General features: G+C 38.6%; 5 protein-coding genes across 11 annotated transcripts; 2 read left to right on the top strand and 3 right to left on the bottom strand.

Annotated features, from left to right (window-relative positions):
- Positions 1–3,271: 3,271 nt before the first annotated feature.
- On the bottom strand, positions 3,272–8,078 carry LOC112285923 (ubiquitin domain-containing protein DSK2a). 2 transcript variants are annotated; one of them, XM_024527309.3, is made up of 7 exons: positions 7,481–8,078; positions 5,700–6,431; positions 5,266–5,498; positions 4,819–4,932; positions 4,565–4,623; positions 4,064–4,170; positions 3,272–3,782 (listed from the first exon to the last, which is right to left on the bottom strand). In XM_024527309.3, the coding sequence occupies exons 1-7, from the start codon at positions 7,737–7,739 to the stop codon at positions 3,637–3,639; spliced, it is 1,650 nt and encodes a 549-aa protein (XP_024383077.1). In that variant the 5' UTR covers positions 7,740–8,078; the 3' UTR covers positions 3,272–3,636. The 2 variants fall into 2 exon arrangements, with proteins under 2 accessions (XP_024383077.1, XP_024383078.1); XM_024527310.3 differs by having other exon boundaries at positions 5,266–5,495.
- Positions 8,079–9,326: 1,248 nt separating this feature from the next.
- On the top strand, positions 9,327–12,424 carry LOC112285353 (uncharacterized). Its single transcript, XM_024526090.3, has 10 exons — positions 9,327–9,486; positions 9,650–9,720; positions 9,928–10,008; positions 10,259–10,606; positions 10,838–10,954; positions 11,164–11,208; positions 11,360–11,416; positions 11,539–11,615; positions 11,704–11,812; positions 11,960–12,424. The coding sequence occupies exons 1-10, from the start codon at positions 9,420–9,422 to the stop codon at positions 12,026–12,028; spliced, it is 1,041 nt and encodes a 346-aa protein (XP_024381858.1). The 5' UTR covers positions 9,327–9,419; the 3' UTR covers positions 12,029–12,424.
- A 2,670-nt stretch (positions 12,425–15,094) lies between these two features.
- LOC112285649 (protein RGF1 INDUCIBLE TRANSCRIPTION FACTOR 1) lies at positions 15,095–17,635 on the bottom strand. Of its 2 annotated transcripts, none has more exons than XM_073535693.2 (5): positions 17,377–17,635; positions 16,942–17,249; positions 16,310–16,534; positions 15,975–16,190; positions 15,095–15,855 (listed from the first exon to the last, which is right to left on the bottom strand). In XM_073535693.2, the coding sequence occupies exons 3-5, from the start codon at positions 16,478–16,480 to the stop codon at positions 15,475–15,477; spliced, it is 768 nt and encodes a 255-aa protein (XP_073391794.1). In that variant the 5' UTR covers positions 16,481–16,534; positions 16,942–17,249; positions 17,377–17,635; the 3' UTR covers positions 15,095–15,474. The 2 variants fall into 2 exon arrangements, with proteins under 2 accessions (XP_073391794.1, XP_073391795.1); XM_073535694.2 differs by having other exon boundaries at positions 16,942–16,987; positions 17,115–17,447.
- Positions 17,636–19,138: 1,503 nt separating this feature from the next.
- Positions 19,139–21,076, top strand: LOC112285609 (GCN5-related N-acetyltransferase 1, chloroplastic). 2 transcript variants are annotated; one of them, XM_024526561.3, is made up of 3 exons: positions 19,139–19,473; positions 20,065–20,267; positions 20,483–21,076. In XM_024526561.3, the coding sequence occupies exons 1-3, from the start codon at positions 19,302–19,304 to the stop codon at positions 20,828–20,830; spliced, it is 723 nt and encodes a 240-aa protein (XP_024382329.1). In that variant the 5' UTR covers positions 19,139–19,301; the 3' UTR covers positions 20,831–21,076. The 2 variants fall into 2 exon arrangements, with proteins under 2 accessions (XP_024382329.1, XP_024382330.1); XM_024526562.3 differs by having other exon boundaries at positions 20,058–20,267.
- A 53-nt stretch (positions 21,077–21,129) lies between these two features.
- On the bottom strand, positions 21,130–26,823 carry LOC112285607 (uncharacterized). 4 transcript variants are annotated; one of them, XR_002970737.2, is made up of 15 exons: positions 26,683–26,823; positions 25,797–26,021; positions 25,163–25,228; positions 24,865–24,956; positions 24,634–24,680; positions 24,230–24,310; positions 23,887–24,052; positions 23,610–23,775; positions 23,431–23,502; positions 23,113–23,244; positions 22,869–22,938; positions 22,474–22,529; positions 22,171–22,271; positions 21,886–22,000; positions 21,130–21,677 (listed from the first exon to the last, which is right to left on the bottom strand). XR_002970737.2 is itself a non-coding variant. In XM_024526560.3 (14 exons), exons 2-13 carry the CDS (start codon positions 25,961–25,963, stop codon positions 22,202–22,204), a joined length of 1,185 nt encoding a protein of 394 aa, XP_024382328.1. In that variant the 5' UTR covers positions 25,964–26,021; positions 26,683–26,823; the 3' UTR covers positions 21,130–22,000; positions 22,171–22,201. The 4 variants fall into 4 exon arrangements, 2 of the variants coding, with proteins under 2 accessions (XP_024382328.1, XP_024382327.1); XR_002970736.2 differs by having other exon boundaries at positions 22,206–22,271; XM_024526560.3 differs by having other exon boundaries at positions 21,130–22,000.
- Positions 26,824–26,874: the final 51 nt, after the last annotated feature.

The raw sequence follows: 26,874 nt of genomic DNA, 5'->3' as shown, positions 1-26,874 counted from the left end.
AGTGCCATCAAACTTCTCGGGTATGGCAATTCTTGGTTCTCTAATACTGGAAGGGCGTTCCATCATAAGAAAAAGGACATGGTTTAGTGCAGATGTTGAAGCATCTCCAACCATTTCTATATCTTCATTTCCTGCCAATCTTGTTGCTCCTTGTGGTCGTAAATTGAGTTGATGCATCGCAAGCATTAACTCCCTCAATTGCTCTTACATTTGTGCCATTGTACTCTTCATTTCAACAAGTTCTGCCATGATAACACTTAAAAAAGAGAAGATGTCTAATATCGCTCAAGATAAATAGAAGAGAGGACTTGAGAACAAAGAAAATACTAAGAACAATATCAGTTTAAAAGAGGGTAATTCGTAACTTCTAATATGCTTATATCTTATCAAGAAAAAGGGGTAATCCACTCTTAATCAAGATTAGACAAAGCTCTGATATTGTAGGTAGACTCTTGTCAATCTGTCAAGGACAAGAACTCGATGAAAAAATAATTCAGACAAGTGAGCCTTCACTCAAAGAAAGGTAACAAAATATAAATAAACAAGTATGTATATTAAAAGAGAAATTGGAATGGCTATTACCAAAAGACAAGAAAATTGGAGACCCTTAAAACTAGACTGGAAGCAAGAAATGAGTTGGCAAGAGTGAAGAAGGCTTCACTCTTGTCTCTATATATACTATCTAACTATGGGCTACGTGGCGACGTTCTATAGGACCTCTAATATGTGTTGACTTTGTAAGACACATGCCTTGACTTACAAGGCAAGTTTTTCTACATGTGGACCATATAGTTGGCTTGATCTTCAAGCTAACAACATGTGTAGCACATGGGCAACTTGTTGACCACGTTTCTAATCCAAAAAGTCAATTAAAGACACCTATGAAGTCAAAGCAGCGTCTATGAAGCTTCTAGGAAGCTTCCATATTAAATACTATAGAATTAACTTACTTTTACCTACTTGTATATGTAATTATTAGCTTACATGAGTATGTCTGTGACATATAGTGGTCTTTTTGCTTTGATATGGAATACTATTGATGATTGATGAGACCTATGAATTACCTTCAAAATGAATAGTATATAGCAAATACAATTCATTGCATCTTGAACTTTTTCAACATATAATCACCGCTCCTTATAGAATATATTTCTAGGATGGAAGATAATATCATAAAGATACATATTTATCTAGATTAAAAGAATTAGATAGAAATGAATAGAAGTTCGTAAATTTGATAACAACTTATAAAGAAGCTTTTTAGAAGCTATATAAACACAAATTTGACTTTTTTTGTGTTTCTAAGTGATTAGTAGATTAAAAATTTAGCAAACAAATTGATCATGTTGTACATATGTATGAAACTTATCTTGCAAATTGAATATATATCAAAGGTTCTATAGAATGTCACCATATATCTCTTACTTAGATAGTATACACAGAGACAAGAGTGAGGCCTTTTTTCACGTTTATTAATGCCCTTCTTTTTTTTAGTCTTGCTTTCAAAGTCTCTATTCTTCTTGTCTTTAATAAAAATCATTCTAATTTTAATATTATATTATTTTTGAGTGATTATCTATTCTTTATTAATAATACAAGAGTGTATTGATTTTTTGGTTGTTTGTGATTCATATATTTGATAGAACATAGGCATAGCTCTAAAAAGAGTTTTAAACCAATATGGAGAGTGATATTATATAAACTTTATTTTTTTATATTTTTTTATGGCAAATTAAAATTTTCAAGAGTGTAGCAATGAGTCAATGTATTAAGTACTATTAAATCCAACAAATGTAAATATATTTGTTTTTATTAGTTAATATAATACATAAAATTTACAAATTTAAATTTAAAATAAAAGAAGTATATAAGAATATATGTGATATTAAGTGAAATGGACAAATAAGTTTTATTTATGATATAATTGGTAGAACATTAAAGTAAAGAAGACAATATGATGGTTGAATGTTATTTTAATTGTAATTTGCAAAAAAATACTTTTGTAGTAGTTGATTAATTGTATAGAAGATATAGTTTGGTAAGGTATTTTTTGGAACTTAAGGTGGCTTTTTTATTCGATCAAAAGAAGGTGGATGCATTTAAGGATGTTCATGTTATGTTCTTTTATTATTATTGTAAATTTTTTAAGCATGTTTGCATCTTATTGAAAGATTATTTCAATTATATATCAAAGTTTGTAAGATAGATATCTTTAGGTAGAAGTTATTTAGGATATAGTGATTTATTTTTTGTATGGAATAAATCTTATTTTCTAATAGAAAATTGTGAAAAATCAAATTGAAATGAAGAAACTATCTTCCAATTGAATAACAAACAGACTTTTAGAGAAATAGGTTTGGATTTAAAATATTGTTATGATATAACAAGTGATATATTTTTAAAGAATTATCTCGACAAAGTTGAACATTACATCTACCATTAGTATTGTCACATGTAATGAAGTAAAAGAGGATGTTAAATTTCTATATACAAGGTTGATCCATGCAAACAGAGAAGAAGATATTAAATATTATGGATTAGTAAAGTATCTACTGCAAAGATTGGAAGATTTACTTTCAATAAAAGGTGGAGAATTGAATGATTTTAAACTATTGTCATACATGAAGAATCTTGAAATCATAAAACACATAAGTGAAGGAAATTACAATGAGGGTTATAAATCTAAGTGGTTGGGAATTGTATGTACAACTAAAAAGATGGATATTACACATAAGTTTTTTAAGAAAGAAGTGGGCATTCTAGACAATTTATGCCATCCCAACTTATTAACATATTATTTTGCAAGGAAAGGTAGTGTCAAAAGAAGTATTGATTCTTTTGTGATAAAAGACAACAAAGAATATTTGTATACTGGAATGGAATTGATGCAAAAGAATTTAATGATGCATTAAGCAGATTACAGTTTTGTCGTGCATACCCATAAAGTAATGTATCAGAAGATTGAAACTTGGTATCTCACAGCTGCAAAGTTTTGTGAATGCCACCAGACAGTTGAAAGCAATCACATTCCAACCAATCTTCTAGAGAACAGAGCATGCTAACCTCTCAACTAATGAAAATCACATGCTCATGACAACAGACAATAAACTTACCCAGAGGCAACTCAGATACAACCATCTCCAATATTTAATGCACAGCTGCTCTTAAAACACCTAGGACATGAGATAATTGCACAGCACAACATACAAACCCTCACCAAAGAGCGGTTCCATCAAGTCTCAAGATCCAAGCTGCACCCAATCCTTCAATCTTTCGTCAATCGGAGGAAAAACGGAATTGAATCTTTTTGTAACAATAGAAAACTATACACAACACTTACAAGTGTAAATCATTCTGCCGCCATCACAAGTACTACACTTAGTGACGCAACACTTGTCTTCTTCTAAGATACACATCTTCTCTGAACAGGGAAGAGAAGATGACAAGCATATTCAAGACCTAGCCCTCAAAATGAGTGATATTTCTCTTTTCTAATAACTCCTTCTCACGTTCCATAAGGAAACCAGGAGGCCCAATATCAGGATGGAAGCTGAGAAAATAATGCATAACAAAGAGATCCAGTTGGCACTGGATCAAGGATCCAAACTCAGATGATCGGTCAGAATTTGAAGAGCGTTATCCAATATTCCCTAAAAGCCGATCAACTGCAGCATGTACATTTCCACCAGCAGCACGGAGAGCTTGAATGTTGTCTTGAGTATTATCGAATCCCATCTCACGCAATTGCCTTAGCTGTGTAACGTATAGTTCCTCGGGAGGCACTGCATCCGAAAAAATAAAGTTGTCAGAAGGAATTCATCAAAAGACTTAACAGTCATCAAACCATTTAATACAACGGAACACCTGTGAACTCCAAACCTAGAATGCGAGCAATTAGTACTGCTATCACAAACGTGCGCCATCGTTGCATTCTCCATCTTTTCATATCCTACAGTGAAGAGGCCCCAGCTAACGTCGAGCTACTCGACACCTCTTGAACAAGTGCCATGGCATTTCTTCACTTCAACAGTTGCTCACAGAGAGTTCAAAAAATATGACTTACTGTCAGGGTTAGAAGGGGCAGTGCTGTCAAGTCCTCCGAGCATATTATGTAAAGCATCCATATTCATGTTTGGAGCTCCACCCAATCCACCACCAGGTTGACCAAATCTTCAAAAAAATCAGAAAATGGCATTAGTTTTGTCAAAAACATTCTCCATGTTCCGAATCTTGCCACCAAGGTATTACGGTTTAAGATTATGGGACTCCAACTGACCTAACTCTTCAACTACGACGACCTATAATATAACTTTCATCACAATAGACTGCGTAAAGCTTTCTGAAGCAACAAGTCGTTAACAACTTACATAATTTACATGATTTACATTTAAAATAAAAATGATAATTCAAAAATAATAAAATAATAAAATAAAATCCATTAACTCACATAATGTTAAATTTGTGATTATAGTAACCCAACCATTCTCCAAACCTGGTGCAGTTGCACATGTAAGATCCATACCCACATTACGGTTCTGTGTATCAAAGAGGTCAAAGCACTTACTGGCCAGGCAATTGACCACCACGTTGGCCCATCATAGCTTGCTGGAGTTGCATTAGTTGCTGTGTTTGATCATGACAACATCCACCCAAATAGTTTGTCAAAAGTAAGCACATGTTTTTCAGTATCTAAACATCTTCAACATCTAAAAAATGCACTCAAATTTTCCAAATCCTAGAGCTGCTTTGCAAAAGTAACAGGAAAACTAATTGACAGAAAGAAACTACTTATAATGAAAAGAAAATGCTAATTCGTACCTGTAAACTCTCCGGATTGATCATTTGTCGAATGAAGTCTGGATTCTGCATCATGTCTCTAAAATGCGGATTCTGGTTCAGCATTGCACGTAGTTGAGGCTGCATATTCATTATCTGTCAATCGGACCACATGCATACATTAAGAAGAGGTCTTGGAACTTCCTAACACATCATACGACCACAGTTTATTAACCAGAGCTTGCAATACCCAGATTCAGGCGGCAGATGGTGCCAAAAACAATGCGCGAAATTTGCGAGACAGTGTACTTGAGACAGCTTTAACTCGCATAAGAAGTACCTACGATTTTAATTAACTACCGAAACAATTACTCCATATTTTGTAGAGGTTAATTCATTGGTATGTCGTGATTTACAGCAACAATTGCAGCAAAATAAAATATATATGGACAAGAAATCGACGGAGAAATACTTCCATGAAAAAGTCACCTGATTCATGTAAGCAGGATTAGATAAGATTCCCTGCATCATCTCCTGTATTTGAGGATTTTGCAACATTTGCTGTATCATGGCGGGATCCATGAGCCCCCCAGAACCGCCCATCGTCCCAAGATCTGGAAGGCCAAGTCCTGCCAACCTACTGAAATCTGGAAAACCTCCCCCTGGAATTGCTGCTGGAACCGCTGGGGGTGTCTGAGCAGCTCGAGTTCCAGTCCCAGCTGCTGCAACCAGAGCCGAATAGATTAGAACTAAAATTAAAAATCAACAAAGAAATAAATATAAAACATGAATTGCACCGAGAGTAATCGAACTCCCAAGACAATAAAAGTCTTTTCTGCCACAACATACTCAAATACCAAGATAACAGCGACGTGATTTTTTGACAATTACGTACGTATTAACAACTATCCTTGATCACTCACGTGTAGGATTCCAAGGATTCGGTAAAGGAGCAGTGTTCGGCACTGTTGTTCCAGCTCCAGTGTTATTAGCTGCACCTTGACCTTGACCCTGCGCAGCCCCGTTCATTCCCACAAGAGCTGCAAATGGGTTCGGCGCCACGCCGTTCCCTACCTCCCCACTCATAGTTGCGGCATTCAATAGAGGCTCTTGGACATTTTCATACATACGCCTGAGCATGTTAAACCCCTCGGGCGAAGCTTCGATATTACTCATGGCCCGATCTGTGTTTCTCATCATTTCACGCATGAGCTCAGGGTTGCGAGCAGCATCTAACGTCTGCCGAAGTGTTCCAGGATCGTTCAAAATATGGGCCAAATCTGGATTACGGTCAATGATTTCCCTCATCTGTGGATTGCTCATAATCAAGGATCGCATGAGATCAGGGTTGTTCATTAAGTTCTGAACTACAGGCATATTCATCATTTCTCTCATTAAGTTTGGGTTTTGCATTAGCTGCTGCTGAACCTGCTGAAAATCTGAAGCTCCCGTTCCGAATGGCGGAAAAGCGCCACCACCCGAGCCCAATCCTATACCAGGGAAACCCATACCGCCTAACCCTGCAACTGACCCTAGTCCAACAGGGTTTGCTTGAGCAACAGCAGGTGTAGGCGTTGATGTTAGAGTAGGGGTGCCGGCGGCAGGTGCAGGTGCTGCTCCTCTGACCAAATGAACAGTGTGATCACTTTGCAGACCTGATCCAAACCACAAAATACATGTACGTCAAAACCAGCCACTGGTGGTAATAGTCGGAACTCCACCGTGGCTTCTACTAGAAATAAGATGAGGGTTTCAATCTCCAAGCTCCTCAACACAAATACGAAGGACCTCACCAAGTGCAAACGAAAACATCCGTAGTCGGTGAAAAGAACCCACTTTGAGATGGATAAAGATACATGATTAATGAAATATCAGACAAATAAAAAAGACTGCCACTAATAACTAGCTGAAACATCTGCTGTCGTCTTGATTCATTAAACAAGTAAATATCAGGTAGATATGGGGAGAAAAACGGCACTATCCGTACTAAAATACGATCCTAGCTTAGTCTGAACACAATTCCTCCCCGTCATATTAGAAATTTTAAATACAGATCCAACATTGCAATTTGTTATTTACGCTTCAAAACCACACGACATTTTCAAAAAATACAAAAAATAAGCCTGATCTGGAAATAGGCAGCGAACAAGTAATCCCGCAAATAATAATCATGGCACGCACATTCATTGACTTTTAGACAATAGAATCATAAAAACTCCCGGATAACAACAAACATTAGAGCCCCAAAGTTTCAAAGCCTGACTGTAAGTCCCCAGAAAACGTCAACGGAAAAAAAATCTCACAAAATCGTTTCCAAATCACATGCTTTGCACCCTTACATGGGACGCTACTCAATTAAAAAGTTTTATAATCCGCTGACCAGACTAACATTTTGCCAAGTAGTTCTTAATTAATCAATGCACCCAACCAAGCAGTTCTGGAGCCTATAAATGCCATCCAGACTCTGCATGCGACCAAACTCTCATGCAATGGTCTGAAATTGATTCGCTAGATGCCTCTGTCGACTACTCAATCCATGAAGATACCCTCGAGGTCAAAATTCGCCACTAAACACAAACCCTAACCCGGCATCGCACCTCCAATTCACGCAACAATCAAATCCTTAACGCTAACTCCGAGTCCAAAAACTAAATAAAAACAACAACAACAACAACAACAACATGACAATCAAATAACTTCTTACCGTAGCTGTTGAGGGTACTGTCGTCCTTAAGCACCCGGCCCTTGTAAATCAACCGCTGCTGGTCCGCCGGAATCTCCGACCGCTCCACCAGCAACACCTTCATGGCCATCACGGTGGCGCTCAAATCCACCTCCACTGTGAACTTGTTGCCATTCGAGCAGCGCACATGCACCACAGCGATACTACCACCCGCATCTCTCACACTACTAGCCCCCGCGTCCGCCCCCGCTTTCGCTGCGCCATCGGGCCCTTCTCCCATCTCTAAATCTCTTGACCGATCAGCCTCTCTCCCAGTACCTAATCACCTCTATAAAATAATTCCTCACGTCTCGCTTGCAAAATCTATATCTCCCTTCTTCTTCTCTCCTACAACCAAATTCCCAAGCTCTGGAATTGCTCTCCACCTCACCCGATTCCGATCAAAAGAAGGCCGAATCGTGGAATCCAGCTTGTGGGTATTGTGGAGTCGTGCGCAATGTACGAAAGCTCGCTACAACGAGGGAAATTCAGGGGAGCACACGACGGGAATGGCATGGATGATACGAGGTTACCACCGCGAGCCCTGCGGACACACGGGCCAAGCCCAGCAACGCAAGCAACGCAAGCAACGCAAGCAAATGCAGGACTCCGTTTCCTTTTCTATGGAAGACGAATGATCGTCATCCATTGTATGGATGAAATGTCCTCTTTGCTGATGGCGTTTCTGTTCATTCGAATCGAGTGGGTGGATGAATGAGAGATTCGTTTGATGCCGTGGTCAACGCCCAATTGGTGTCGAGAAACGTCTAGACTGTGCCAGTTCTGACTACTGGATTTTGGATGAATCGCTGGTGTGTTTGGATGAACGAAAGATGCGAGAACGACGCATTCTGTGCTTAGATTGACAAATTCAAATTAGATTAATAATAAAATAAATGGATTTTTCCCATAGAATCGTTGATTTTTACACTAGAAAAAAATATTTTTTAATACTTTAATAATTAAATTTTATTATTAAATACATATAATAAAATATGTAAAAATGGGATTTATAAGTTGCTATTGTATTAATTTATTCTCTTCTATTCTAATTTGATACCATGGTTTTCGTGTGTTCAAAAAATAATTAAAACCATTCCTTACTGTGTACGAAGATCCCGAGTCAGCAGTTGTTTTACATTATATTCCTTCACTTGCAACACAAACAAAGATCCAAATTCTGTAAAATTCTGTCTGAAGAGTAGTAGCAAAACATGACAGAAACAAAATCAAAATATGTTTTAATAAAAGAAAACTGGGATCTGCAGACAAGATGTTGGATTACTGTACAACAAACATTGGCAAAATCATGAATAAATATATATTACAAATCAACAGTAAATGTTGCCATGTGGGTGGTCTTAAAGTTTTAACAAAACATGTGAGTTTCCTTGTCTTAAAGTTTAATGGCTCCAGTGCATTCTCCCTATTATAAATCACCAATTTTACGTATAGAAAGAGCTTTAATTTCTCACAAACCATAATGTTGCATTTTCCTAAAAGTGGTCGTATTCTATCTATTTAACAGGAGAAGGTGTGAATGAGTCCCATGGACAAAAACCAGAAGACGCATTCACACCTGCGCTAGTACGAACCAAATAGAAAGAAGAAGAAAGCACGAAAAAGAGACCTCGACATCTTTCTTCCCCTGGTGGAAAGAAAGAACTAACCGGAAAGAGGAATGGTCGAAATTTCTTTCCAGGGTGGAAAGAAGAAGAAATCATGGGGAAAGACGCTGCATCATCTTTTTCCTTCCTTGTGGGTGCTGTAGTGAGGGCGTTGTTGCATAAGATCTCCCTTCTGCTCTGGGTGTAGGGTTTAAGCTCCAAGCCCAGCTTCCCCGGCGTCGTCTCCCGTCTCTCACCCACTTCCTCATTTGGCAGGACGCTGCGCGGATCAAACCTTCGTCGCACGCACGGCGATGTATCTCGCCATGGACGCCACTCAGGAGTTCGACCTCAAGGACGCTGTGCACTCCCATGCCGTTTGTAAGTTCCAGACTTGTTCTTTCACCTTGGAAACTCTTGTTTTGGGGGTTTCTGTTGGGTTTTTTCTGGGTTGGAGAACCTCTTGCGTCGTGAATTGCATGTGTGTGGTGGACTAGAATAGCCTTGCCAAGTTTCTGAACGGGCGTGTTGGTTTTGGTGCCAGTCTTTGACCGGCTGGTGGAGATGATTCCTGCCAATATCTATGTTCCGAAGGAGAATCCTACTGATCAATGGGTAAGTAGTGTGCTGTAGTCTTCTGGGATGTGGGTACTCTGCAGCGTTTAGTCTTTGTATAGTGGTGAGATCTTTGAGTGGGCCGAGAGTGGAATGCACCACGGGAAAAATTAGGGTTTATTAGTTTCCAGTTTATGAGCATGTGTGTTCTTGCGGTTGGGTGCTGTCTGGGGTTGAATGTTGAAGGCAAGTTGGGGATTGGTGTAGGCACATGGCATGAGCAAGAAAGCACGAGCCGAATCGAAGAGGAAGACGAAATTAAATTTGAAGAAAGCTAAACGAGCTCGAGTAAGTTGCTTTGAATGTTTGTTAGTTTCTTCCTTTTCAACCAGCGGTGGCTCAGATGTCTCGCCATTAGGTCCTTGGCTTTTAGAATTCACGAAGAGAGATTACGTGTTGCAAGTGAATGTTCACAGGCACAGCAGTTGACATTTCGAGAGTTATTGCGTACAAATTGTGTGCTAGGAATGTTAAGTTCTTACCTGTTGAAGATCGCGTACATTATATAAATCGATAACACTTCATGTATGTGTAATAGCTAGATCCAGAGAGTGCTCGAACTACTTTGGAGGTCATTAACCAACAAGAGAAAACGAAGGAAAATCCATCCGAGAATGCAGTTACGACAGGTGGTGAACCGAATAAGCCACGTACTGTGACGTACGAGGAGTTACGCGATAGGTTGCATAAGAGAATTGAAATGCTTCGTGCCAAGCGTCATGCTGATCAAGCTGCCAGTACTGCCAAAAGTGCAAAAGAATGGCAAAATCAAAAGAAGAGCGATTCTTTGAAGCGGAACCGCAAGAGCAAGGCCGTAGATCCAGAAGCTGCAGACGGAGAAACGGGATTATCTGCAGCTAAGCGACCCAAGCTTGAGACCAAACAAGTAAATACTGTCCCAGATCTCAATACCCCGGTTGTGTTCCTGAATACATTTGATACTTGCGGAACATAGTTATTTGTTTTTTGTGTATTGCCTTTATCTTTGGAATTCTGAAATCCCTGTAAGTTGTGAGGCTAGAGATACTTCGTTGCTAGCAGTGTTTTGCATCAAATATGAGTATATGTGGATGCATTGTTTGGATGTGCTGAACTTCATTGAACCGGAATGACCCAGCCGGCTCCTGCTGTCGTTGAAGAGGAATTAGAATTTAGTAGAGTGAAGATGGGCATTGGAGCATCTCCCGGACTAGTCAAGAAGAAAAAACCATCGAAAGAAAAACTTCTTGCCCAGGTCTTAGCTTATGTCCTCTTAATTTTTTTGCTACTGCTGCTTGTATGAAATATGTATAAGATTGTTTTGCTGTTTTGCGTATCAGTACATTGTGAAATGATTGCATAATGACAATAGTTGGATTCTTTTAATCTGCTGAGGTACGCTGCAAGGAAACAATCATTATCATCAAGCTCTTAAATGTCTACTTTCGAACTGTCCATCTGCAGGCATCAGCTTTGCAAAAGGAGATGCAGGATCCTGAGAAGGGACAGGTACCCAAATGTTTCTTTGATGCTCTAACACGAAGCCTCTTTTCTCTGTAGCCATTTCGCTGAGCTGGATTAATAGCTATTATCTCATTTGGATGAATCTTTATCTTCTTTTTTTGTGAGGTTTTGTTGATGTGGTGGATTTTTTTTTCAGGAAGTTGCATTGAAGCATGCATGGGGCGCTGCCGTAAGTAGGGCTGCTGGCGAAAAGGTGAATCCTTGTTAATTTAATTATTGTGGCAGAGATTATTGTGTTCTGAATGGGTTGAATATTTTCCTTCAGAATGTCCTCACCAGCAGCTAACTTCTGCACTGGAATCTTGATTTGTGCAGGTGCTGGATGACCCGAAGCTGTTGAAAAAGAGTATCAAGAGGGAAGAAGGGCATCAAAAGAAGAGTGCCAAGAAATGGTGAGGTTTGGATCCTTTAATGACATTGTTATCGTAGTGAATAGTCTATTGATATGTTCTCACTTATTACTTCTTTGCTGATCTTTAGGCAAGAAAGGAAAGAGATGGAGAAGAAGATACTGCAGAAGAAGCAAGAAACCCGTAAGGAACATATACAGCAGCGGGCAACTGAGAAGAAGGAACGATCCATCGCTAAGGTCAGTCTATCTTTGAACACATTGTGTGTGCAGATCTTGGAATTCTAGTAACTACACATTGTAGTTTACTGTGTGCCATTTGTTGGATTGTCAGTAGTTTCTACTTAGCCATTGGTTTTGAACATTGTTCGGCTCTTTCTGGTGCAGAGAGAAAAAAAACTAGCAAGACCTGGGTTCGAAGGCCGAAAGCAGGGATTTATCAACAGAGGAGATTAATGTCCGGTGTGTTGTCCAAATCGACTGATTCACTGGCGTTGTAACACACATCAAATGCGGGTGAAAACCACAACAGCTTTTCTGGTTCTACTGCCTGTCCCACAGCTTAGAGCCTATTGAAAGTAGGCGTTCGCTGCGTAGTTTATGAGGTTCTGGCTTCTACTGGGAAATCCGTGACTGCTTTCAACTACAGATTCAAAACGCATAATTCCTGGTCGTGTCTGAATGCCTCTCAGGTGCAGCTGGTAGTAATTTACTCAAGGACAATGTTTGAGCTTAAAATGTACTATAGGACAAATTTGTATTCGATTTCAGGTTGAGGCGATCGTAATTTAAGTTCCACAATCAAACTTCATCGCTGCAATTGGCCAGGATCAGTGGAATTCGCCATTTCAATTTACTCTACCCTTGTGAATTTGAAAGGTGTATGGATAGTAAATCGAGTTCATGGAAGGGAAGCTTGCTGCTGGATTTACTCTGGTCATGTTCACTCGTGTGCATCCCTGTACATAGGTTCAGCGGTGTAGAGGCCCTATTGTATTTCGGTGGTGCACACGTACTATTGAACTTGTGTTAGGTGCTCATACTTAGTCAGAACGTAAGGCTGATAATGACTAACAATGGCTATGAGTCGAGTGTAGTTGAGCACCAGGAATCCTCTCTGCATGTTTGAATAGGTGTGCAAGCTGTTGTGTATCTCTGACAGAGGCATCAGAAATGATATGTTTGATACAAAAGTCACCAACTGTATTGTATTCTAAGAAGACCAATTAGATTACAAAATGTCCTTTTGGTATTGTCAAATCACAATGTAGTTTGAGTGTAAGCTTGTTCAAAGAAACAATATATTATACTTGCAACATTCATTAACATGTAGACTTATGTAGATATTACTTGATAATGTGTACATATGTATGTATGAAGTGGTAGGAAATTTGATAAAGAGAACATGTATCTAATTTTAAAAAATATTTAAAACTTATAAATATTTTTTAGCAACCAATCTTACCTTCTACCATACAATTTAAGCTAACACATTTATTTTGGTGCAAAATACTCACTAACAACAAACAATTGTGTAATTAAAAAGAAGTTGAATAAAATTCTATAATCATTATTATAAAAAAAAAAAAAAAAACATTTTTAACTATGATCTTCTATTGGCATTTTAAAAATATACGGTCTTATATAATAATAATAGGCTACAAAATCAATGTGTTTTTAGTGTTTGTTTAATTTTTTTTGTTCTACTATTTTTAAAATAAATACCAATTTCTTATAAAATATCAATATTTTTTTGATGATTGGTCTTTTTGTTTTATATCCTCAATAGTGCCAATACAAATCTAAAAAAATAATATTTGCTTAGAATTTGTCATTTTGTTTTTATAATAATCATTTTTTGCACCTACTTCAATAAATTTGTGAAAATCAGAAAAATTAGAAGCATATTAGAAAATACACATCTTCTTATTTAGATACATTTATAAATATACTAATGTTTTAAAATATCTATGTAAAGCCTTTTGATGTCCTTTTTAATTTACAAATCTATCAAATCATAGACTTGATATCTCTTTTAATAGCCTAAAAATATACACTTTAAAATTTTAAAACAATTCTTGGTCCTAAAAGCAAAAAGTATTCATTTAAAAAAAATTATCAATTAAGTTTAAAAGACATTTTTCTCTATTTGTAGTTGAGGTTATTATTGATTTCCAAACATATAGATGCATAATTTCAAACAACTTTGTTGAATGAGTTGATTCACCCTTAAAGACATCACAATTTTTCTTTCCTTGTCTTTAATGCAATCTTACAAGCTAAAAACATGGTACTAATATTTGTACTTACTTTGGTCATATAAAACTCAAAAATTATTGCTACTTCTAATCTATTTATATTTTTATAATTGATAAAAAAAATAATTTTTATTTTATTTTCTCTCATTTTCTGTAATTTCATCGGAATTCTTTAGAATGCATATTAATTATGTCAAAGTATAATATGAAACTTTTAAATACAAAAATTGGGATAAATTTTATTTAAGAAAATTAAATGTCTGAAAATTTATTATTTCTAGTTTTACTTTTTTCTTCAATTTTTATGATGAAATAATTTACAATAATAAAATAATTTATGATAAAATAATTTATACATTTAGCACCTTTAAATATATAATTATTTATGGGATTTTTTTATGAATATTAAAAAAAATTCTTATCAGGTGTTAAATGTTTTGAAGAACCTAAATCTACAGTGCTTTTGTCTATCGTATCCAAAGAGATTCTTTCGTGTGCCAAAAATAAAGAATTGTCTCTGATGTATATGTTTGCATTTATTTATTTTTCTTAATTTTTTTTACTTTTTAAAAATAAAACAATATATTTATAAATAAATGAATATATGTAAGACAAGTTTTTATATTAGATTTTATTATGAAAAAACATCTTTTGTTTTGGCAAAGAAGTTATATTAAAATCTTTATTTTATAGCTCTTACTACATGATAATTGCATGCAATAATCTGGATATAATAAATGAATTTTAAGACTCTACACAAATAGATTTCTAAAGAATTTTTTAATTTAATGTAAAATTAAAAAAAACCAATCAATAATGTCATCACATTATCAAATTTTTCCATAAAAGAATCTAAAATTAAAAATTGATTGTTAAGTACTTTTATTATGTAAATGTTGGCCTACATATCTTTACATTCTTCTATTTTACATGTAAAAAGATTGCAAAATATAAAGATAAATATAGAAATATTTTTCTTCCTATAGATATTGAATAGTATCTTCCATACTTTTACCACTCTTTTGAAACAAGTGATGTAAGAAAAATTCTTATTTTCTATACTAACACAAATAATACTTAAAGCATTCTTCAAATACATCTCATAATCTCTTTTGACTTTGGATTAATCATAAAGTAGCCATAAAAAGCATATCTTAATCATCACTTAAGAAACCTTTGCAATTGAAGTTGCAACTTAACAATAATAACACTATCTATCTAGAAATTTGATTTGATTTAATATTATCTTTCAGAAATACTAAATCCAACAACCATGTTCAAATTCATTCATTCTTACAATTGTGGATAAGATTACATAGCCCAGTTTTTTCCCAACCTAAAATCTAGCTTTCAGTTATGTAACTCAAAGATTGTTCTCCGTTCCGTTTGACATGAACACAAACTCATTGAGAAAAAAAAAAAAAAAAAAACAAAAAAAAACAAAAAAAAAAACAAAACAAAACAAAAACAACAACAACAACAACAACAATACATAATTTGTTTACAAAAAAATGAAGAATCAACTTTGGAAGGTGGTACTTGCCGTGAATCTTCATGTATTTCTACATCAGCGGCACTCTAGTAGACGTGGTTTTTCATCAAAGGGATTACTGATGTCAAGGAAAACGAAGAGTAAGCATTTCATTAAGGACCCAGAGGAGCCCTCTGAGGAATTCCTTTCCGCCTCTTCGCGGATCTGGTGTACACTGTAGCGGTCAAGCAAGCTGGTCTCCTGCATGACTGTACGTTAATCACACAATTGTGTGTTTTTGAATTGAGGTGGGAATCACATTGTTGGCTCACGGTACTGGCTTCATCACGAATCTCTTGGCCATCACAGACTGTGCAAACTGGAGAGGAGGGGGCAGGCAACAAAGAGAGTTTCTTTGTTCGAGGGGCCTTCCTGTGAAATGAAGATTCTTCTGAGTTGAGTGTACTACTGGGATGCATGTGGTTATCAATGCTCATCAACGGTTGATGCCGAGGCATGAAGGTGAGTTCGAGGTTTCTCTCCATTCCTCCCAGCTGCAATTGAAAATCTTCTCTCACCATGAGAACGGAATGGATTGGAGTTTCGGGTGCAACGCGAGTAGTAATGAAGTTAGTAGAAGATAAATGTGGTGGATTCTTGGAGAATTACGTGCCTTGCATCCCAGAGAACAGAAGCGGTAAGATTCAAGGAGGCTGCGTCCACACCCCTCGCAGATGCTGGTCACACCTTTGGCAGGCCGAGGTTGAGGCCGCTTGTTAAGAAACACCACCCTCGCACTGTTAATGATGTACGTCTGCACACAAGTGATGTCCAGCACCTTCTGAATCTCTGATACACGAAGAACATCGTGATAGGATGAGCGCCTTATCTGCGACCAATATGAGCACGTTCAGGGTTCGGATTAAAAAATTTGAACTTATGAAGCAGTTCACCAACCGTCACACAAGGTATTCTGAACAGGGGTGACTGAGGAAGGTGGCGACCTACCTGTACCACATGGTGGTCTTTGTGGCTTGGGAGACACAAAGAGCACATGCTGTCACCCATGCACTGTAAGCAAAATAAGTTGCATTCGCCCTTGTGCGAACTCAGCCCGTGGATACGGCACGATGCAAAGAAACTAGTCTTCAGAAGAGGCTTCAACCACCCTGGGCCCATCTCATTTGTACGCCCCTTACTCCTGATCCAAAGTTCGCCTAGAACAGGTGTTGTCTACACAAATTCAAGTTTCAGAAGCATGTACTAGATCATTAATACTGTTGATTTCTTTGAATTAATCAGAAGCTAAGGTTCGTAGAAACCATTTCTCTGTCGAAATGTAACCAAAGCTTTAGACATATTTACGCTAGAATAGCAACCCGCGAGCTGTAAATTGAGCCTCCACTCTATACTGCGAGGAGTGTTCGAGTCCCAAAGATCTCAACAGCAGGTGAGTCAACTCCACCTAAGTGCAGCGTGCCGTTATCTAGGTCGATTTGTTACTGAGACAGGCCTCCATAATCATGAGGTGGGGAGGCATTACCGACCCGACCCTCTCGATCAAACTTGAGCTGGACTCAAGCCTCTAGTCTTGTCTAACTCATGCATCAAATGAAGGCTAAAGAAATCAGAGGCCGTACCCTTTTTCTTGCTCGATTCAGCAGAAGCAAAACTAGAAGATTTTTGCTGCGCAGACGTTGTCTCCCAGCTCAGTTCAAGGAACGCATGATGAATGGACGTCGAATAAACAGGAACATCACAAAACAATCACGCCTTCTCTACATCCGAACAAGGAATCCTGCTTACAACAAACCTACAGTGGTCGACCTTGGACTGTGCTCCGCTTCATCCCACCGCCTAAACCAAATCCGGTGATCGGCATTCACTACCAAATGTACCCACATCGAGAAAGCAGATGGTTCAACATAGACTACCTACATCCCCCATCCTGCATAGAAAACAGTTGCCAAGGTGTGAATTCCCTTAACATTCTGCAGTTCCTGACACAGCAAGAGCTGGCCCCGTGCGGGGCTTGTTCGAAAGGTGGGAAAGCAGAGAGAAAGTGAAGGAGTTACACGGGATGCTAAGAGAAAGGCGTGATGGGAGCCACAGTAACTAACTGTCGGTAGTGATTGGTGGCTCCATAACTGCCCCCCTTCTCAACGCGACCCCGGCTCCGCGACGCCTCTCCGATCGCAACCGTTGCGTCACTTGCTCATTTCCCTGTTCTCACTGCCCCCCCCCCGAGTCGTTCGTTCGTGACGCCATTTCTCCCTTTTCACACCGCCGCCCAACTCCCTAGTGTCCCTTCCATGGGTTTTCGTTGTTTGGGCCAAGGATTCTTAGTAAGCACATTGTATAATGTGTATAATTATCACATGATGCAATGTGTTCACTAAGAAGCAATAAGTAGAATTATTAATGATTTTTTGGATCACTTTGTTGGTTGTTGTGTATAATTAATTGTCATGTAGAATACAAATAGTTAGGTGTCAAATTTTTATGTTTTCATGTGACTTATCATGTAGCCATGTAAATATTTATTTTTCCCATTTGCCATAATATTTCATATTTTTAATGTTCATACGTTTTGTAGAAAATAATATAGTAGATTTTAACATATTTAGAAATAATTGTGGACATGAGATAATAAAGATGTGATTTAGTAAAACCATTAGAAAAAAATAATTGGACCAATAAGAAGATAATGATTGAATGATCAATTGATGCTTTTGATAGAAATAGATTTTGTTTTACTAGAGAATGTATTTGACTTGTTATTAGTTCAGAAGTTAATACAAGATTAGAGCCATTTTTTTGCATCTTTGTGTGTCTCAATTAACAAATTCCACAAATCATGCTCTAATTTCCTTGTTTCTCTCTAAAAATATTTTATTCTCTAATAGGTTTTATATAATCATTATCTTATTGGACTTGTATTTCTCTAAGAATATTCTATCAACATTTTCTTAAAAAATTTAATGTTTTGTGATGTGGAAATTCAGTTTTGATTGGTTATTCACTGAAATTGCAATGAAAGTTTTTACATGTAATTCAGAAATGAAGTATAATACATAATTAAATTTATATACGTGTAATTTTAAATTTTATTTATACATATAAATATAAATATAAATATTTTTTATTTTTTTAATTTATTTTTCAAAAGATAATTAAGGGTCTCTAGTGTTAATACGTATTATGACATGATGGAATACTACTTTAAAGTTTCTTTAATTTCTCTTCAGATAAAATAAGTAATCTATTACATGGTGCCATGTAATTGATTTTAATCACATTAAAATCAATTATCTATTCTATAGAAAAAAGGAAATTGGATTCCAATACAGAAAATGTAATATAATATTTATAATATTTATAATATTTTTGATATATAATATAATACAATGTAATATAATAATGTAATACCTACAATGTAATATAATATAATACAATGTAATGTGATATAAAATTTTTAATATTTAAAAATTAGATATCAATACCTACACAATACAACACCATGTAATGAAACTCCTGACCCAGTTCTCACCTTAACGTAATAATAATACAACAACAACAACAACAAAATCCTGATCAATGCGGACGAAAACAATCGAACCGAACGAACGAACGTCACCCAAACGACGAAATTCTGCTCATCGTCGCCGACGTCGGGAGGGGCTCCGTCCGCTGGTACTTTGGAGTTCATTCAGAACGCCAATCTTTAAAGTAATCTAAAAAGCTCCTTTTATAAATAAATTAAAAGCAAAAGAGGGCCCAGCCTGCGCAAGCTCGGAGAAGAGTGAGGATGCGTCGCTGGCTTTGCAAAGCTGGCTCATCGTCATCGCTGCCTTGCTGCGTCCTGTGGCCATCCTTCGCAGATAAGGAAGGGTGCCTATCAGCAGCAGGACTAGATTGGTTTGGTTTGGTTTTCCCGTGGATTGTTTGTTGGAAGCCACAGCGGCATTGAAGTTGGGTGCTGCTCGAGATTGCGAGAAGAATGGTGCTGTGTGTGGAGAGAGCCTCCGCCGCAACTGGACTCTGCTCCGTCGCCACCACCGTGCTCCCATGTCATCCTCACAGACTCCCCTTGAATGCCAAATCCTGTGTATCTCGTAGGGTGCAGCAGCTCTTTCCAGGCGCCAATTCCTCCGCAGGCAGTGTATGCACGGGTGTGTCCGTCTCCCCATTTGGCAACGTTCTTTTTTTTTTTTTTTTTTTTTTTTTTTTTTGCGGGGAATGAGTTTGATGGGTGGTGCTGGGGGACTATTAGATTCGAGGTGTGGTAGTTGTGTGTTTTTCGGCTGTGGGTTTGTATGCAGAGCTCTTCGGGTGTTGGCATTCTTCTTTGGGTAGTCCTCTTGTCGATGACTAGTGTTAACCACAAAAAAATGACACATAATAGGTGATTTTCATATTTGGGTAGAACGCTGCAGTTTTGATAACTTCTCCTTCTCGACGCGTAATTGTGAAACAGTGGAATCAGTGTTTTTTAAATTTTTTCCTTATTCTTTAAAAACATGTTTCGCTATCCAGCAGTATAGGTCGTGACAGATAAAAACTATAATCGATGAATGCAGTCTATTGGAGATCTAACTTCTCAGTGTCGCACACCTTTGCTTGACTGCTTCGAACTTCCATTTTTTCTTCTTTTTTTTTTTTTTTTCCATTTTTAAAGAAAAAATTGACTTGCTTATTTTGATTCAGTTTTAGGCTTTGAGTATTTACTAGAGGAAACGTTGACATTAAAATTCAGTCGCCAGGGTGGGAGGTCAGGACGCATGGCTACCGGAGCAACAATCGTATGTCATTCATGGCAGTTGCACCCAGCCAGTCTGAAGCTGCCGGGGTGACAGAATCAGGCAAATTCTCCCAAACCGACGAGGACCTTGAGTCTGCAGGATTTACTTGCCATTCAACGATTGAAGATCTTGATCTGGATCAACTCAATGCTTTATTTTCCAAGGTACGTATTCTCCTTCAAAATCTAAATTCCATTCTGCAACAGATGTTAATTTGCACAACCTGTCACGAGCATTGTTGCATCGGCTGATTAAATTTGTTTGTTTTTGTTTTTAGTTTTAGTTTTTTTATTACAATAGTTGGTTGGGAGCTTTTAATCAAACTTCTCGCGGCTAATGGACACTGATTAAAAAAAATATGGTCGTAAATGTCTACCAGGTTTCGTTTCCGCAGCGAGACAAGGGTAAACTCTTGAGAGCATTGGAGAACACACAGTCTCTTGTATGGATACAGGAAATCAAGACAAGTAGGCTCATTGGCTTTGCTCGCGCTACAGGGGATAGGGTTTTTCATGCCATTATATGGGATGTGGTAGTAGATCCAGCTTACCAGGGGCTGGGCTTGGGTAAGGTACTCATGGAGCGACTGATGGCTGATTTAATGAAGATGGGCATTAGCAATATAGCTTTGTACGCAGAACCTACAGTAATTGGTTTCTATCAACCGATGGGATTTATAGCTGACCCGGACGGTATTCGAGCCATGGCATATTCAAGGCGAAGATAGCACACAGACGATTAGCGTTCACTTCGTTGGATTTGGTTCAATCTAATCCATGCTAGATCATGTAAAGAAAACGCTTAGCTGTTGCTTTTTGTATATCCCCTAGGCGTGGCTCATGCGTTAGGAGAGAGCTATTCATTTATGGCTGCAGGACGATAATTGAGTAGACACTGGACATTTGCACACAATGTGAGCATTTGCCACTTTTCTTAACATTCCATAACTGACAAATTACAAAACTTTTTAGCAGCTGTTGTACAAAAAATTTCATGTAAAACAAATCAACTCAGAAATCTCACATATACACGGGCAATAATTCTTTAAAATGGAACTGCCAACGCAGTAGAGTCTGGTAATTTGAACTAATCTGGACACATACAACTGTCACATCCTTGAACATGTGAGGACTCAGTGTTAAAAAAACTGTACTGTAGCACAAACTCAAGATGGCATAAAGTTCATCTAGTGTCGCGAGTAATCCAGCATCTGACATGTTCACACGATAGTTGTAACCCATCCCCAAAGTCTTCTCGCCCATCCACTCAAGACACTTAAGCCCTTCCACAGTAGCAGCTGCTCCATGTGAAATATCTCCAATCCTTTTCAATGAAAGACGTCCCAGATTCCACTGAACACAATCGTTGGTGAAGTAACGCAACCTTAACTACCAAAAAGGCCCCAGCTCTTGATGAAGAACACATCAGTCGCCAGCCAAACTGCGTCTGACGACTCGCCTGAGCAAATAATAGACGGCAGCCACCACGTCCCAAAACGGGATAAAAGCAACAAAAACTAAGCGTGAAGATGCCCTCTTGACTAAAGATCTCTACGAACAGTCCTTGCCCAAAACCTGATTGGTAATCCAATAACATACGCATAGCAGCTTAATTAATCTGCAAAAGCAAGGACAACTAATCCTACTTACAACTAGACATAAACAAAGTAGCAGATGAAAAGGCAAGAAATCGCCCAGAACAGACAAAGGCTAGTGAACAAAATGTCTGACGCAATGAAGCATAGCAAAAAAGGATGCAATCACATATCCATGCGTCACATACAATTCGCGCATGTTGCAAGTTGAGAAAAAGACTTTCCCCTGCAAGGATGTGGAAGGATGCCATGGTCTTATGACAGGATACTTAGTTGTTGGCGGGAATTGATTTTGCCAAAGCCCTGCACAAACATCAGATATCATGGCCAATGCTTCAGCGAAAACCATACTACCACGCCAAAAACTATAATCAACGAAAAACTTCGACCATAGGACAATATGCTCGAACCCGATCTCTGTTGAGCGGGCATAGCAATATGTGCTCAACATGAACTACACAAACAGATACTACCTTCAATAATACACTTCCACTCCACTCCATCTTACTGGCTGCTTTTAGACGGTGATGGAGAGCTACTACTTCGACCGCTGGGGCTGCTATTTGCAATGGTCCTGAAACCCCGCAGCAACAAATGATATTAATCACAAATGCAATAAAACTACAAAAACGATGCAGAAAATGAGAACTCCATTTCAGGCAATTTGGAGAACAGAATTCTAGTTGTGTCATCAAGCAATTAAAACACAAAAAATTAAAAGGTTGTGGTCGTTCAAATAAAAAAAATCAGTGGCTAGATTGAACGGATATTCTTACTTCTTTGGGCTTCGGCTTTTCGAAAAATCCTTGGCGCCACGTGGTGGGGAAGTGCGCTACAGAAGGGACAGAATACAACAAACGTCAGAAAATTAAATAACTTGAACACAGGAATACTAGGAAAACCACAAAATGAAATGACCGGGAGAATATTCAAGCATCGGACCTTCCAACAGAAAAATAGAAAAAGATTTAGGAAAATGTTTTTAAAAAAATGACGAAAATCCACCTTGGGCTTTCAATGTCATGCAATTAAATCCAAATTATTCCAGATTATTCTAGACTCAGAAAACCAGTAAATACTTTCGCAACATTTAGAGACTAGAGAAGCACAGACTAAGACATGATAGCACCGAGCAGCTTCAGGGTGAGTCCTGTAAGAAGATATTAGTCACCTTCTTTGCAGGGCTTGGTGAAGATGGGTAAGAGGTGGACTTCCTACGCTTGCCTACAGGAGATCGTGCCCTGCATGTACACAACACACTGTGAATGAGGAGGAAGGGACCACATTCAGAGGTTTAGAACAATTAAGAGTTGTTTAAAAAATAAAATCCAAGAACAAACAGAATTAGCAGATACTCACACTATGTGATGCTGTTGTGAAGCCAAAAAAAATCAACCACAACACAACTATAATACCTTCTCGGAGGTGAACGAGATCTTGAACGTGAACGAAGTGGTCGGCGCGGAGGTGGAGACCTGCTGGTACGGCGTCTTGGTGGAGATCTGCGGGGTGGTGGTGACCTTAAGCGCCTCCCGGGTGGAGGAGACCTGACATTCAATGCAAGCTAGAAAGTAAGATACTGGACCAAACTGCACTCCGTAACGTCTGCAAGTAATCAATCAGACTACTCTGTAGAAATACTTCACATTTATTTAGAACTTATCCCCCCCGGTTTTCTATGTAAAAACATATATGTAAAGAACAGTGTATTTACGACAATCAGCTTCACTTACCTCCTTCTGTACGGTGGTGGTGGTGAGCGCTGTCGTCCAACAGGGCTACCTCGTATTCTCCTAGGAGGAGACCTGTTAATTCAAAAAACAGAAATCTCAAAAAATTGGGAAAATTCATCTGAAACAGTAGAGCGTTACTAAACAGAAATGAGAAAATCGTTCGAATTTGGACTGCACACCTAATAGGTGAACGACGACGACGGCGAAAGGGCGATGGGGAGCGTCGGCGAGGAGATGCTAAAGCGGGCCGTCTGCGGGGTGGCGAGTCAGCCATTCTCCTTCGGGGTGACACGGAACGCCTTCGAGGGGGAGGAGAAGGCGATCGTCCTCTACGGGGTGGAGGAGCTGCGAGACCATAAACGATTCAGATTCATTGCAGTGACAAACAACTATACAATTCATTGGATACTAACAAGACTCATGCAAACGTGAAAAGCCTAAAGAAATGACACTTACAATCACGACGCCGTGAACCATCCTTCAAACCATCACGTGGAGGCCCGTCTCGCCCCATGATCTCCCTCTTAGGAGGAGGTGAAACACCTCTTTTCAAAGGAGGACTGGCCTTTTTCCTCGGCACCAAAATAAACTGTGCACTCACTATGTTTCCATCAATTTGGCCCTGCACAAGTAGGACTCGCGTTGTTCAATAAGCGTTTTGCAAAACTAGCACCAAAATGAGCTTCCTTTCATCATATAACAAGGGTTTCAACACAAAATAAAACAAATCAAAACGACCTTGGTAACAACAACACGAGAGAGAAACCATATGAATTTTCGTGGGGAAAAGGACACAAACCCCGTCCATATGCGCCAATGCCTTCTCAGCATCGACTCTTGTTTTAAACTCAACATAACCGTACCCTTTCGGCAGATTCACCTGTTCATCGCGTCAAAAGAACGTGGAATTCAGTTCTGACTGCATAAATACTGAAAGATAAATCATAAATGAAGTGTATAATGCGATTGAAGAAGTAAAATATTCCGCCTTGATATTTACCAATACTACTGGAATAATTCCAAGAACAAAAAATCTAAGACTGTGAAGATGCAGATCAGCTAAGTACGTCAAATAAGTCCCAAGAACAAACACCACATTGGGAAGAACAAGTTAAAAGACTCTAAAAATAAAAGAAACTGTCCCTTCTGATTGGTGAGCAACAGAAGCCAACAAGAATGTGACAAAAGGTCATAGTGCCTTACAGTGCGATCCATTGCCAGCTCCACATGCACAATTTCTCCATAATTTCCTGTAATAAGCAAGTATACCAAAGGCAGCTTCACATTTTTAGTAAAGTAGAGAGCCATCCATCCACACGCATGATTCCTAGACAACGAACAAAGCTACTATTACAATTCTTTATAAAGTATAAAGCTCACAACACCCAAGACAATGTAACGGCGATAAAGAGAAGGGCTGAGTCTCAAACATACCAAATATCTCTCTTAGATGTGTCTCGTTTACATTTCGAGTAAGACAACCAACATGTAACACAGTAGACTCAGGTGTCGGAGTACGTAATTTTCTGCGATCCAAAATAAGCAGGATGATCAGAAAACAACAAGCCGATAAGCTTGAAGTATCAACGATGTTCAAAGACAGCGGATACACAGGTGTCTCAAACACCAAAAAAAATCACACCACGAACAAGAACCAACGGCCGGCCCAGGGCTCCCTCTACCAGCTCGAAACAAGACAATTCGCACAGGAAGAGCTATACAAATTCCTTACTTGGCAGGGGAAATTCTCTTGGGTGGAGGGGAGGATGATCTGATTTTTTTTGCACCTGAAACACCACTGCACACAACCAAAACCGTAAAGAATATGTTAAGCGGTTGACCAAACACACATGATCTCTAAATGGAAAAATATACCGAGCATCTTATAAGAAGGTTCTCGGACACTTCCTGTCCAAACAGTATGCCTGCACAACAAAATGTAGCCGGGATATCTGTACTCTATAGTATGAGACATTCAACTCTTAAACTAAACGACCATTTACTGCTCAGCTCCTAGGTAGGATGCTAAGGAAAAAAAAATATGGTGAAACATGTGAAGTGGAGTTGCCTTGCAGCTTCTGAGGATGCAACACATGGTCGAAAATTCTGCAAATACTAATGCAGAGCTAATGTATGAGGCACAAAAGCAAATGAGAAACCCGTCTCGATCTTCGCGACTGTACACCACTCAGGAAGATAAACTAAAAAAGAGTAAAAAAAAAATCCTGAATCATGAACAACAGTTGGAATGCATGTTCATATCCACTTTGGTGGACCATGATAATACCATTAGACTCTATTCTCACCAGGGACATTCAAATGGCATTTTTACCCCATGTTCATGTTTAGGTTTTACCACAGACTACCTGGTTTTTGCAGGAGGGCTCCGGCTTCCGGAGACTTCGCTTCCAGAAGAAGAAGACGACGGTGACCTTGATCTTGAACCTGATGCTGATGATGAACCCGTATAAGAGGATGACCCAGTGGTAACTGATGGTGATGCCGCTCTAGGTTTTCCTACTGTTTTTGCCATCTCTTTTTACTCGGCCAGCTTCCCTCCAACCAAATGCATGCGAGAGTATTCCACACCCCTAAAAAATCAAACAGTACAATGACACCGATTCAAACCCAAGGGCATAAGCAGAACCTCTGATAGAATTATACGCCCGGGGAGCTTACTAAGAGCATTCAATACATGCTCATCTTGGCACGTAAAGAACCACATTTCCTAATCCGCTTCAAAAAGAAAAACAACGTGAGCATTAAAACAGCGTTCAAGATATTACACACAATACTCAACCATCGTTTCCAACAAAAAAACCGCACTTCAATCTGCTTAACAAATGCACGGCCAACCCGACAAACAAAACATCATACCATTGGCTTTAAGATTAACACCGCTATTTCAAATGGCCAGAAAAGTACTCACCAAAAAAACTAAAAACCAATAAGAACCCCACCCTGTAAACGCAGTAACGACCTTTTCCAACACTACATTTAAAATTAAAACCAACCAACACAGCCACTGTCTTCAACCAAAATACAAAATACAAAATTTAAAACCAATGAAAACTCTGGAAGGAACGTAGTCCAGCATTAACCCGAACAAAGCAGAGACTCTCCACAACGCCACCGAAAACGCAAAATCCTCATTAACTGAACGCAGAGTCCATCGTTTCAATCAAACAAGCGCTCATTGCAAAGAGGACAAACGGGATATACAGCCAGTGAATAGGACGAGCTTGAACGCACCCTTGCAGAGATGAAACGGTCGGAATGCTCCCGGAAAACCAACGCAGACACACACACACACACACACTCGAAGTGGAATCCTTGTCGCGCTTCACGACTCTCTCTCTGCATTAGGGCAACCACATTTTCCAACTACATAGGTCTTAGATTCTATCCGAAATGTGTACCCCCTGGGTACATATTCCGTGGAGG

The sequence above is a fragment of the Physcomitrium patens genome, chromosome 8 (assembly GCF_059467195.1).
Source record: "Physcomitrium patens ecotype Gransden chromosome 8, ASM5946719v1, whole genome shotgun sequence".
NCBI lineage: Eukaryota > Viridiplantae > Streptophyta > Bryopsida > Funariales > Funariaceae > Physcomitrium > Physcomitrium patens.
Note: the sequence above shows the minus strand (reverse complement) of the source record. Positions and strands in the feature narration are given on the sequence as shown.

What these genes read in the sequence shown, in the direction of transcription:
- LOC112285923 (XM_024527309.3), bottom strand. Translation starts at nt 7,739, where the DNA reads ATGGGAGAAGGGCCCGATGGCGCAGCGAAAGCGGGGGCGGACGCGGGG. An exon ending in TCAATCCGGAGAGTTTACAG is followed by an intron (nt 4,624 to 4,818) that starts GTACGAATTAGC and finishes GATCAAACACAG; the next exon opens with CAACTAATGCAACTCCAGCA. An exon ending in TGCCCCTTCTAACCCTGACA is followed by an intron (nt 3,783 to 4,063) that starts GTAAGTCATATT and finishes TTTCGGATGCAG; the next exon opens with TGCCTCCCGAGGAACTATAC.
- LOC112285353 (XM_024526090.3), top strand. Translation starts at nt 9,420, where the DNA reads ATGTATCTCGCCATGGACGCCACTCAGGAGTTCGACCTCAAGGACGCT. An exon ending in CCAAGCTTGAGACCAAACAA is followed by an intron (nt 10,607 to 10,837) that starts GTAAATACTGTC and finishes GGAATGACCCAG; the next exon opens with CCGGCTCCTGCTGTCGTTGA. An exon ending in GTAGGGCTGCTGGCGAAAAG is followed by an intron (nt 11,417 to 11,538) that starts GTGAATCCTTGT and finishes TGATTTGTGCAG; the next exon opens with GTGCTGGATGACCCGAAGCT.
- LOC112285649 (XM_073535693.2), bottom strand. Translation starts at nt 16,480, where the DNA reads ATGGGCCCAGGGTGGTTGAAGCCTCTTCTGAAGACTAGTTTCTTTGCA. An exon ending in AAGACCACCATGTGGTACAG is followed by an intron (nt 16,191 to 16,309) that starts GTAGGTCGCCAC and finishes TATTGGTCGCAG; the next exon opens with ATAAGGCGCTCATCCTATCA. An exon ending in TCTGTTCTCTGGGATGCAAG is followed by an intron (nt 15,856 to 15,974) that starts GCACGTAATTCT and finishes TTTCAATTGCAG; the next exon opens with CTGGGAGGAATGGAGAGAAA.
- LOC112285609 (XM_024526561.3), top strand. Translation starts at nt 19,302, where the DNA reads ATGGTGCTGTGTGTGGAGAGAGCCTCCGCCGCAACTGGACTCTGCTCC. An exon ending in CGCAGGCAGTGTATGCACGG is followed by an intron (nt 19,474 to 20,064) that starts GTGTGTCCGTCT and finishes TTCAGTCGCCAG; the next exon opens with GGTGGGAGGTCAGGACGCAT. An exon ending in TCAATGCTTTATTTTCCAAG is followed by an intron (nt 20,268 to 20,482) that starts GTACGTATTCTC and finishes AATGTCTACCAG; the next exon opens with GTTTCGTTTCCGCAGCGAGA.
- LOC112285607 (XM_024526559.2), bottom strand. Translation starts at nt 25,963, where the DNA reads ATGGCAAAAACAGTAGGAAAACCTAGAGCGGCATCACCATCAGTTACC. An exon ending in AAGAGAATTTCCCCTGCCAA is followed by an intron (nt 24,957 to 25,162) that starts GTAAGGAATTTG and finishes TTTGGATCGCAG; the next exon opens with AAAATTACGTACTCCGACAC. An exon ending in TCTCGTTCACCTCCGAGAAG is followed by an intron (nt 22,939 to 23,112) that starts GTATTATAGTTG and finishes GTGTACATGCAG; the next exon opens with GGCACGATCTCCTGTAGGCA.